The sequence below is a fragment of the Rhinolophus ferrumequinum genome, chromosome 7 (genome assembly GCF_004115265.2).
Source record: "Rhinolophus ferrumequinum isolate MPI-CBG mRhiFer1 chromosome 7, mRhiFer1_v1.p, whole genome shotgun sequence".
Classification (NCBI taxonomy): domain Eukaryota; kingdom Metazoa; phylum Chordata; class Mammalia; order Chiroptera; family Rhinolophidae; genus Rhinolophus; species Rhinolophus ferrumequinum.
The window spans coordinates 76,844,259-76,857,131 of record NC_046290.1 but is presented as its reverse complement, the minus strand read 5'-3'; the positions used below and the strand labels follow the sequence as shown (position 1 = coordinate 76,857,131).

The window sequence follows — 12,873 nt, the reverse complement described above, 5'->3', positions numbered from 1 at the left end:
GGCTAGCAGTTTCTGAAGGCTCACTCATTCATCTAGGTCCTAGGCTGGGGAAGCTCAGACATCTGAAGCTCCTTGGGCATTTCTTTCTGTCTTTACATGGTTTTTCCACATGGTCTCTCCAGCCTAGCAACTTCAGGGTGGCCAAACTTCTTTCAAGGCACTTCTGGACTTCAGAGGTCCGTGCGCCAAGTGAGAGAGCCAGCTGGAGTCTGCATTGACTTTTCTAATCTGGTCTCACAAGTCAAGACAGTCACGAAGGTCCACTCAGATTCCAGGGGAGGTGACAGGCTCCACCTCTTGATGAGAGGTGCACCAAAGAATCTGCGGATGTGTTTTCAAACTACCACAGGACTTCATAGACCTCTGGCAGAAAGTCTGGGACAGAATAATGAGTCATTCATTAAACCACAAATTGGTTCATTGTGGGTCCCTTTCTGCTGTGGTAGAAGGATACTGCGGTGTTTAAGTGCTCCTGCTCTTGAGGTAGACTGCCTGTCTGGGCTTGCTTCTGCCCTGATACTTACTGAGCCTGGAACCTTAAGCAAATGTCTCTCGGTGCCTCAAGTTTTCTTATCTGTAAGTTGGGGGTAATGACAGCTAACATTTATTGCATTCTTAGTAGATGCCAGACACTGTCCTAAGTGCATTACATACTATCTTGTTTTATAACCAATATAACCCTATGAGGTAGTTACCTACCTCCTATACCATAAGGATGATAATAGTAGAGACATCTTTCAGGTCTGTTGTGTAGATCAGATGGGACCATCTATTATGTTCGCTCTTGGTGTTATTAAAGCTGCAGGGGCAAGTTGTAGTGACGCCAGGTCAGGAAAGTGAGCCAGTTCCAGAAATGGACCAAACATGCATAATGCCGCACAGGAGCGCAGATTGTTCCAACCAGAGATGAAAGACCAGTGGAGGCTAAAGCGGGTAAGATACCTTGACAGGTGTAAAATAAAAATAATAATAATAATAACCATAATAATAAAACTTATAAAAAGACCAGTCATTCCAAGTCTCATTTGGGACTATGGGTGCAGAACCAAGCCCAGATCGCAAAGTGGGAGCAGGGGCACCGCGTTGAGCTTGCAAAACGGGAGTGTTTATGTTTTTCCTGAATAAGGAATCCACGACTCTGAGCAGTCTGAAGAGTTCTGCGGGGAGCACCCCCGCGCTCTGCCTGAAGCGTCCCCAAGTGTCAGGGCCCCGGTCGTGGCCGGGTGCACGGAGCTGACACCTTTCCCGCGCGCCTCCTGTGGATTCTGCCACCGCTCGCGTCCCCGTGCCCTCTTGGCTCCTTGACTCCACGAGCCACCTTCCCCTCCTCCCTCTCCGCTAAGGTGCCTACTCCTGCGATTGCAGCGCGCCCATCTTCCCAGTCCCGACAAAACCCGGAGAGGTGGAATCCGTCGCCCGGAGCGCCCCGGCGGCCACTGGGCATGCTCCGTTGTCAGGCAGGTTCGCGGCTGCGAGCAGCTCTTGAGGCTCACGGATTCCTCCTGCCGCCGCGCGTCCTCCTCCTGCCGAGCAGGCAGCCAGCGCATGATGGCGGCCGCGGCGAACGGGAGCGCCAGCGGCGGCAGCAGCGGCGGCCGCGGCGGTAGCAGCAGCAGCGACACGTCCAGCACCGGCGAGGAGGAGCGGATGCGGCGCCTCTTCCAGACGTGCGACGGCGACGGGGACGGATACATTAGCAGGTACTCAGGGAGGTACGCGAAACCGGCTGGGGCGAGACCAGCCTCTCCGCGCTGCCCTTGACCCCTCCTCTGCCCTCTCGCCCCAACTTCCAGCAAGTTGCTCAGAAGCTCCCGGGGAAAGTTGGCTGCGACTCTGAGAGCGCATCGCGGGCTCGGTCCCTGAGACCGAGGGGCTGCTGTGCTCGCCTTCTGAAGGTGCCAGTTGGTCCAACTTTTCCCAGCGCTGTCTTTGTCTGGGCGTTGGGGGATATCTAGTTAAGATGCGAGTCTTCCCCCTGGGTCTCGGAGCGCTCCTGCCTGTGGGGCAACGGGTTCTGGCCGCTTGTCCCAGGTAGGAGGGGCTGCCCTGCAGCCCCGGGCTCCTGGGTGTCAAGATACCGTGGCACCGGGCAGCGATCTGTCCGGCTGCTCGGTGCGCAGCCCCGGAGTCGGACCAGGTTAGCGATGCTCTCTCACTCTCGCAGTGACAGAGTTGAACAGGAAAACAAGCTGTGAAGAACTTTCACGTGCCACAGAGTCCCTTGCATTCCAAACTTAGTAATCCAAAGAAGAGGTGTGGTTTGCTACCAGTACTGATTTAAACCTATTGGCCTGAGGGGAACGAAGCACTCCGGAGCAAACTGGGGGTTTAGAGGCGAGTCTGGCATGTAGACCCTACTCCCTCCCCGGCTCGGCGCGCTTAACCAGGTGAGCCTCCAGAGGGGTCTCCCCGCGCCTCTGTGTTTGCTTCCAGATCCCCTCCAGGGGCGGTGTTTCGGCTTCCAGCCGCAGGGCTTGGCGAAATAATTACGTCTGCCCAAATTTTCATCACTTAGCAGACACTGATGGTGAAGAAGGCAATCGCAATCTTTTACCATGTGCTTCTATGAAAGGTTGGCATAGGTCGCTGAAGACCTTGTGCGCCGAAATGTGAATTGCCTTCAAGGAAGTAGACCGCCTGAGTTGTATATTACACCTGTATATTACATTTTTGTGTATTACACCTTTGTCTTGGTGATGCGAAAGATCTCTGAAAATTCCTGGCTGTCTCCCGATGATTGTCCTTGCCTACTTAGAGGGGAAAAAAGAGTGGGGAACGCCTCCCCAAAAAAGACCTTTTTTAAAAACCTCTCTGAAATAGGTAATTTGGCATGTAAAAATTTGACCATTAGAAAAATAATAATTTATTTGGGACTTTTGACTCTATTATGAGACTTCTTAGCTGAATTTTATTACTTTTCTAAAGTGTCATTGGGAAACATTAGAAAGATATCAGAAAATGTTATGAAGTAATTCTGTTCTGAAATGAAAAAATATATATAACTCTAGTTGACCACATAGATTTTTATCTGGAAGTCTTTTCCTATTTTGGTTCTGGGATTAAAAATGTCATCATATAGTTTAGATTTGTTGTGGTGGTTTTCCTATTCGAAAGGCCATTATCTCATTTTCAATAATAAAAATCTATACTCTTCACGTTAGGATGCAAAAAGAATGTAATTCACATGAGCAAGAGTGTACATAGAAAATTAGCAGAATTCTCTCCCTCCCTTCTTCTAATCTGTCCCAGTAATATCTTGCCTTATCTGAACTAGACTTTCTGTACAAATGCTTATATTATTTTGAATGATGGCTGCATCTATCCTTACGGAGCATAATTTGAGGACTTTGTGTTGGAGGGTAAGGCATTGTGTGTAGACACCTACCTGCTGGGGCAAAAGTGGAAAAAACGGTATCATTCCTTGAGCCACATCATTTTAATATATCTGTTTCAAAGTTGAAAGGTATATGCAGTAATGAACCCTAAGCCATAACTTTAACTGCAGGCAGAGTTGCCCTGGAAGTTACACTGTTACAAAATTTCCATATACGAGGATTTCAGGGATGGCAATCTTATTGAAAGGGAGCACCAAGGAACTTCTCTAGAAGTACGTTTACACAAAAAGCACAGTTTTACCTGGAATGCATCTTTATTTGGTATGGGGTCAATGGAAATAAGTGGCATTAAATGACTCCGTCTCCAAAGCCACTCCTCTGGGCTAGCCCTCGTTAATGAACTTTACTGACCACTGGGTGACACGGTGTGGGATGCTATGAATTGTCTCTTTTATTAAACATGCGAGTTGCACTTTCTACATGAAACCCCCCGAAACCTCAGATTCGTCAAAAGATGTTAACTTGGTGCTCATGGTACACAGCTGTATCTGTGAGGATTTCAGTTGGCTGTATAGAATTATAGAAATCTAACCACAATCAAAAAAGGGTTGGCTTTCTTAACTAGAAATCTGAAGGTGGTCCATCAGGCTGGGACAGCTGTTCCACAATGGCGTCAATGCCCTGCTTCCTTCTATCTCTGTGCATCACTGTTCTTCCCATAAAGCATTCATCTTCAGGGTTATCTTGTAGTCTCAAAATGATTGCTTTATCTCCAGCCTCATCTCCAAGTTCTAGGGAGGATTTGAAACAGGAAGCTGAAATCAGTGGTGCCTATATCATGAAAGCAGAGTTTTCCCCGATCCCTTAATTGACATCTTATTGGTCAAACTACATCACCTTACTACGTGTATTTGCAATAGAAGTCAAGGAAGTTTGTAAGTCAGTTCGTCACATTGCCTCCTAAACAAAATCAGACTTCTGTCACTAAAAGCAGGGAATGGATATTAGGTAAGCAGGTAAAAATCAAAACATATACTGTAATAAATAATGCACATTCAACTATATTGGCTCTGGTCCTTTGCTTAGTCCTCATTCTCAAACAGGAGTGGGCTAGAGATCTTAGGTTTGGAGAAAGGATAAGTGAAAGATAGACTGAGTCCAAAAAGGGAAATTTCAGGGTACACCATCTCAGGGAGAAGGAAGTAAAAGGTAGGGCTTTGAATCTTCAATATTCTCTTGGCCCACCTTCCCCATCAGGCTGACAAAAAGGGCATCAGCTAACTGGAGATTTCCGGAACAGCTGCTTCTGCCAAGAAACTCCCAGTCTGTCAGAGGGACCCAGAATCATCTCCCATGGATGCTTAAGCTGGAGCAGACAAATACCATCAGGTGGAGCCAAACCACAGCTTGAACACGGCAGGATTTGGGCTGCACAGTGGGACCACAGCAGGCTCTTCTGTGCATTTCATTAACTGTTCAGTGACTTGATTCCACATTTTACGGTATTGTATTTTTGGACCCTATTTATGATGTTATAGAAGATGGTGGGGTTACTCTATTTGTTAAAATTAACAAATAGTATTTTAAAGCTTCTGCTTTTACCCTTAAGTTTAAGAAACTATCTTGAACATTCTGGCAAATATCTAAAACTAATGCTTACATTTATATTTAGTCACCAAGTCTCAGCTCAAACGTTGGTGCCTTAGAGGAGCTTCCCTGACCACTATATCAAAGATGGATTTGCTGTACCCCACCATTATTCTCCATTGTTGTACCAATAGCTTTCTTCCAAAGCACTCTTTACAACTTGTAATTGCATTTCTATTTACTACTTTGTTTGCCCATTTATTGCTATTTCCCCACCCGATGTAGCCTTCATGAGGGCAGGAATCATGTCTGTTTTGTTAAAACAGTACAGTCAGGATCTCATGCAGTATTTACATATAACGTGCAATCAGTAAATTCTGATGAATAAATGATGAAGAATAAACAGTGGAATGTTCATGTATACTGACAAATCTCTTAAGTATTTTCATTGTCAAGCATATTTCATGTTTATGAAATACTTTAAATATGAGTATATTTTACTAAAGAATATTTGCTTTTAAAAATAGCTGCTTTCTGGTTATATAAAATATATTCTTATTGAAAATTTGGAAAATACAGAAATGTATAAAAATAAATTCAAAATCATCCAGTATCCCATAACCAAGAAATATCATTTTTGTTTTCCTGGTGATACACCTGCATCCTATCATTCTTCTGGTATATTAAAAATGATTGGATAAAAGAAAAGACATCCAACGCTCATGGATAGGAAGATTTAATATTGTTTTGATGACAATACTCCTCCAAATTGATCTATAGACTCAAAATAACCTTTCTTAGAATCCCAGCTGTCATTTTTTGCAGAAATTGACAATCTGATCCTAAAATTCATATGGAAATTTAAGGGACCCAAAATAATCAAAACAATCTTGAAAACATTTGAAGAACAAAGTTGGAGGATTCATACTTCCCTATTTCAAAACTTACTGCAAAGCAACAGTAATCAAGCCAGCGGAGTACCGGCAGAAGGATAGACATATAGATCAGAGCAATAGAACTGAGAGTCTAAAAACAAACCCATGTGATGGTGAGTTGATTTTCAACAGAAGTGCCAAGACAAGGGTGGAATGGGGAAAGAAGACATTTCAAGAAATGGTACTGGGACAACTGGATAGCCACATGTAAAAGAATGAAGTTGGACACTTTCCTCACATACAGAAATGTATGTGTTCCTCATATACACAACGTATATATTCCTTACATTCCTCATATACAAAAATTAATTCAAAATGGACCAAAGGCTTAAATGTAAGAGCTAAAACTATTACACTCTTAGAAGAAAACCTGGGACAAACTCTTTGTCACCTTGGGTTTGGCAATGGATTCTTATAATGGACACCAAAACAGAGGATGTAATAGAAAAATAGGTAAATTGGGCTTCATCAAATTTTTTTAAACTTGTGCTTCAAAGGACACTATCAAAAAAGTGAAAAACAACCCAAAGAATGGGAGAAAAATATTTGCAAATCATATATTTGATAAGGGATTTGTATCTAAATTATATATATAAAGAAGCCTTACAACTCAATTTAAAAAAAAAGATGAATAACCCAATTTAAAAATGGACAAAGGATCTGAATAGATTTTTCTCCAAAGAAAATCTACAAAGCCAATAAGCACTTAAAAAGAGTTTAACATATTAGCCATTAGGGAAGTGCAAATCAAAACTACAAGACAGCACTTTATACCCTGTAGGATGACTATAATAAAAAAGTCAGAAAATAGCAAGTGTTGACAAGGATGTGGAGAAATCAGAACCTCATATACTGCTGGTAGAAATGTGAAATGGTGCAGCCACTCTAGAAAATGCCTACTAATTCCTTATAGACTTAGTCATAGAATTAACCATATGATCCAGCCATTCTACTCCTAAGTATATGGACAAGAGAACTGAAAACATATGTTTTCACCCAAACTTGTGCATGAATGTTCATAGCAGCATTATTCTAATAGTTAAGATGTACAAACAACCCAAACGTCTATCAACTAATGAATGAATAAACAAAATGTGCTATATCCACACAACGGAATATTTAGCAGTCATAAAAAAGAATGGAGTATTGAAACATGCTACAACATGGATGAACCTTGAAAGCATTATGCAAAGTGAAAGAAGACAGTCAAAAAATTGGAGATATTACATGAGTTCATTTATATGAAATGTCCAGAATATACAAACTTATAGAGATAAAAAGTACATTAGTGGTTGCATAAGGCTGGAGGTAATGGGGGAAGAGGTTGAAAGATGATAGCTAAAGAGTGCAGGATTTCTTTTTGAGATGAGGAAAATCTTCCAACATTAATTATAGTGATAGTTGCACAACTCTATGAATATACTAAAAACCGTTGGATTGTACACTTTACATGGGTGAATTTTATTATAAATGGATTATATATCTCAATAGAGCTGTCACCAAAAAAAAAAGATTGGAAAATGTGATTTGTAATTATAATATCCCATTATTTAATATAATTAATTAATTAATTATTCTGCTATTGTTGGTCATTTAGGTTATTGCCAATTATTTGCTTTGGAATTAAATCTAAGATGCCAAAGATTGGGACATCATTATTTTACGTATCAATCAAACTATGAGAAGACACATCTCATCAATTAAATTTTCTTATTTTATTCTTATTGAAAGGTCCTCTGGGTGGTGAACACACAATATGGTTTATAGATGATGTAATACAAAATTGTACACCTGAAATCTATGTAACTTTACTAACAATTGTCATCCCAATAAACTTTAATTAAAAAAATAAATTAAAAAAGAAAGGTCTTCTTTAATCTTTTTAGTCATAGATTTTAAAATCATATTTCACTATTGTGCATATATAGAAAAGGAAAATAGCTAATTACGTTGTTCAAAATAATCCTAAAACTTCTTCAGATTTAAATTCCGACTCTTCTAAATCATTTTTGATTCGAAGTATTGATGTCATGTTTCACTACAGTCTCTGTGGCATCAGAATATTCAGGCATGCAGCGTTTCTTTCAAGGAGGCTCCACTACTTGCAGGATTTTCTTCTAAGACGCTGACACCTTTCTGCACGTATTGATGTTGGTACTTCTAGTCTTACAGAAAGTGTTGATGGACGGTTCTCAGACAATAACCAGGACTTGTAATCTTAAGGAAGCATTGAGAGTTGCAATTATTTGTCATATTACCAGGCATAACAACCTAATTCACACCACACAAGCAATGATATCTATGTCATCACTAAGCCAACAGAATTGTAAGAAACATTCAGATTTCACAATGTTAAGCTGTGCATCTCAGAAATTTTGAAATATGATATTTAGTGCTAGAATAAACACATATATTGTTCCAAATACTGTATTATTAAAGAACGGGTCAAGACAGGAATTATTAGTGAATGTGTGACCTAGAATTGCTTTGTAAACATTTTACTCAATCTTTTCTAAATAATAACAATTACTACAACAAAAAATATTTTCAGGTTGAATGGAGAATACTGTAGTATATTTAACTAAAGAACTACAGGTTTACATAGCATACATACTCTATTATTTTTGCCCTGGTCAGTGGTAGCAGAAATCCACTTGAGGAGGCTAGAGAGAGGAGTCTTTGGCTTTTAAAGGGTTAGAGGAGCCACTTAAACAAAAGGTAAATGGGATAAAAAGACTATGACCTCTAAATTCCTTGTCTCATGGCCAAGTCGTTCTCATGACATAAGGGTTATTCTTAGAGGTGATAATTCTGGAACACAATTTCTAAAAGCTTTTCATGAGATTCAAAGAACAGGATAACCAAAGCCAAACTTCAAAGAAACTGAGTAATACTGAAAGCCTCAAAGCTACAATTAGATCGTAATGTCACTCAGAAAAAACAAACTGAACCTAAGGGAGGAGGAAAAGAAAAAACATTAAAATTAATATGAGGGAGAGAATTCTGAATGTGACAAGTTTTGTACCCAGTCACCCAGAAGAGCTAACTAACTCAGATATACAGTATTCCCTGATTACTGACATATAATAAAATGACCCCATTTAAAGTGTATATTTCAATGAGTTTTGATACATTTATATACCCCTAAAACCAACTCTACAATCAAAATTTATTTTCATTACCCAAACATTTCCTGTTCCCCTGCCTGGTCAATCTCTCCTTTGATTCCAGCCCCTATAATTACTGATCTGCTTTCTGTCACTATGGATTAGATTTGTCTTTCAGTATTTCATATAAATGGAATTATACTTCATGTACTATTTTGTGTCTGGCTTTTTTTGAGCTTGTGAGATCCATGCATACTGTTACATATATCAGCAGTTCCTTTCTTTTTATTCCTGACTAACATTCCATCATGGATGTACCATAATTTTTTTATCCATTCATTTTGTGGATGGACATTTGGTTTGTTTCTAGTTTGAGGCTGTTATGAATTGAGGCACTATGAACATTCACGTACAATTGAATTGCATTCGTTTTGAGGAATGGGATTCTATATTGAAGCTTAGATAGAATTAACATTTATTGAGTGCTCACTGGGTATTTTACATAGCTTATTTAACACTCATAGTAGCCACGCAAGATAGATACTACAGAAGCAAAGGGTACAAAGTGGATAAGCCTGGTAAAGCAATAGTGCAAGAGAAACCATAATGTTGGGAAGGGCTCTGTGTGAGACTGGGAAGAGATGCTCAGCCTGATAACATGGCACCACATTACTGAATCACAAATTCTTCATATCTTAGGACCTTTAAGGATCATCTAGCCTAGAGCTTCCCCAAATTGAGTCATTTGTCTACCACGTTTATGACCTTTCCACATCTCTAACTGCAACTTTCCCCTGGAATTTCAGACAGGTAGATGCAGTAACTAGCCTTGCATGTCTGAAGGTACCTCAAACTTACCATACACAAAATAAAATTCCTGACTCCCCTCCCCAACTCTTCCTTCCCAAGCTTTCCCATTACTGTAAATCACTACTGCTTTTCTGGAGTCTCAAGTCAAAAAATAAAGTCATCTTGTATTCTCTTTTCCAACAGTCCATTCAATCCATCAGCAAAACCACCAATTCTGCCTTTAAATATAGCTTGTATTTAACTATTTCTCATCACCTTCCCTAGTACCACACAAGTCCAGACTATCACCCATCACACACTGAGATTATTAAAATAATAGTCTCCTATTTCTGCTCTTCCCACCTTCATCCTCCTTTTACACAGACTATGCATGTAGCGGCCAGGCAACTTATTAAAGAGTAAGTCAGATCATGTTATTATTTATCTGCAGCATAGTGGAAAGAGCACTGGGTCTGAGTCAGGAAAGTTGGGTTCATTATAGGCTCTGCCACTAAGTAATTATGTGATTTGATACCAGTCCCTGCCTCTGTCTTAGTTTCCTTACCCATAAAGTGGGGTGATGAAATGCTCATCTATGCTTTCTTCTGCTTAGAGTTTGTTGAAATTCTTAAATCTGTAGATTTAAAGTTTTTACAAAATTTAGAAAAATTTCAGCTATTATTTCTTTAAACATCCTTTCTGTACCTTCTTTCTCTTCTTTCTCTTGGAGATTCCAATTCCCAAGTATGAGATTGCTTGATATTTGCTCACCCCTTACAGAGGCTCTGTTAATTTTTTCCCCATCTTTTTTTCCTCTCTGTATTTCATTTTGGATAGTTTCTATTGCTATATCTTCAAATTCACTGATCTTTTCTTCTGCAGTATCTAAGCTGATATTAATCTCAGTCATACTTCAGATACTGTATTTTTCACTTCTAAAGGTTCCATTTGAATATATGGCATATAGTATAATAGCTGTCTCAACTTCCTTGTCTGCTATTCCATTATCTCTGCCTGTCATTTCCTGGTCTGTTTCTATTGATTGATTTTTCTCCTGGTATGGGACATGTTTCTTCTTCTTTGTATGCCTGGTAATTTTTTATTGGGTGCCAACATTTTAACTTTGTTTGGTGTTGGCTTTTGTTGTATTCTTTTACTCTGGATCTTTTGGAAGCTTGACTTTAAGCTTTGTTAGGAAGGATCAAAGAAGCCTTTAGTCTAAGGCTAATTTAGCCTGTACAGATCTCTGGAGCTCTCTGTCTGAGACATTCCTTCTTCTTCCCTCTACACCACAAATTATATCCACCTTGACTTCCCTGAACTTTGTTCTCTGTCTCCTCAACTTAGTGAGACCACTGGGTGCTGTTTGGACTCTTCCTCCTGTTCTGCAGCCCACAAACTGCCTTCAGATAGTAAGTTGGTGTAATTGCAGGCTCGCTTTGCTAGCTTACAATATTTTCCCTTTTACTCGGGGTCTTGTGCTGTCCAATATGTGTACTGTCTGGAAATCAGTGTTTCATATATCTTGTCTGATTTTCTTATTGTTTTAGGTAGGAAGATAAATCCAGTCTCTGAGATTCTATAATAATCTGAAATGGATTCCTGATTTCTGTTTTTACTGAGTGTCCCAAAGTAAGCCTATTCGTAGGCACTCTGTTTATTAAGTTTATTAAGTTTATGTATAAATAATTTTATAACAACATTTACAGCAATACCTCAACCAACTTATTGCTTTTAAGCTACTATCTACATTCTAGGCCCACATATCTTTTAATAACTAGCTTTATTGTTTAGTTATAGTGTTCTAGGCTCTGTGCTAGTCAAGCACTTTATATATATGACCTTAGTTAATACTCACAATAGCCCCTTTGAAAAAGGAATTATTGTTACACACAAATTAAAAATGAGAAAAACTGGCTCAGAAATATTGTTATTTGCTCAAGATTCCACAGTTAACGGTAGTAAGACCTGAACTTCAGTTCATATCTCTGCTTCTCAAATAAGGGTCTTCACCATTATTTGATGCTGCTGTTCCTATTTATTTCTTCAAGTCTTTTTTCAACAACTTTATTGAAATATAACTTGCATACCATACAATTTGCCCACTTAACATGTACAATTAAAAAAATTTTTAAAAAGAAAGTGTACAATTCAATGGTTTTTAGTATATTCATAGAGTTGTGCAACCATCATCATAATCAGTTTTAGAATATTTTCATTACATCACAATGAAACCCTATACACTGTAGCAGTCCTCTCCCATTTTCTCTTGGCCTCCTCAGGCCTAGGCAGCCATTAATCTACTTTCTATCTGCCTATTATGGACATTTCGTATAAATAGAATCATACATTATGTGACCTTTTGTTACTTGTGTTTTGGTGGCATATCCAAGAAGACTTTGCCTAATCCAAGGTCACAAAGATTTACTCCTGTTTTCTTCTATGAGTTTTATAGTTTTTTTCTTACATATCTATCTCTGATCCATTTTGAGTTAAATTTTTGTATATGGTGTGAAGAAAGGGTTCGAATTCATTGTTTTGCATGTGGATATCCAGTGGTCCCAGAAACTTTGTTGGAAAGACTATTCTTTTTTCATTTTCTTGACATCTTTGTCAAATATGAATTGACCAAAAATGTAAGAGTTTATTTCTGGACTTTCAATTATTTTTTTGATATGTATACCTATTTTTATTCCAGTACCAAACTGTCTTGATTACTGTTGCCTTGTTGTAAGTTTTGAAATCAGGAAGTATGAATCCTCCAACTTAGTTCTTTAAAAAAAAAAAAATTGTTTGGCTATTCTCAGTCCCTTGAGTTCCCATACAGATTTTAGGATAAGCTTGTCAATTTCTTCAAAACAGGCTGCCGAGATTTTTGAAAAATTGTGTTGAATCTGTAGATCAGTTTGTTCACATGTATTTTTAATAACTATATTTTTCAGGGTATTTTTGTTTTTTCCTCTAGCCCACATCTTTAATCCATTTTAGAGTCTTTGTATTTTGAATGAGCATATTAGTGAACATCTAAAGTAATAATTCCATATGTTTATAGAAGCCTTTCTAGTTTATAATCAGTTAGTCCATACATTGTCTCATGTAATCCTTGCAACAGGAATTAAT

At 39.0% G+C, this 12,873-nt stretch overlaps 1 protein-coding gene across 2 annotated transcripts in view; it reads left to right on the top strand.

Moving 5' to 3' along the window:
- Window positions 1-1,470: 1,470 nt before the first annotated feature.
- Window positions 1,471-12,873, top strand: part of MCC (MCC regulator of WNT signaling pathway) — a 383,535-nt gene continuing 372,132 nt past the window's right edge. Inside the window, exon 1 of one of the 2 annotated variants that reach the window (XM_033110748.1) lies at window positions 1,471-1,700. In XM_033110748.1, coding sequence (XP_032966639.1) covers window positions 1,546-1,700 — 155 coding nt within the window. In that variant the 5' untranslated portion in view covers window positions 1,471-1,545. Of the gene's footprint in view, window positions 1,713-12,873 lie in introns of both variants that reach the window. The other variant, XM_033110747.1, reaches the window with a different exon arrangement.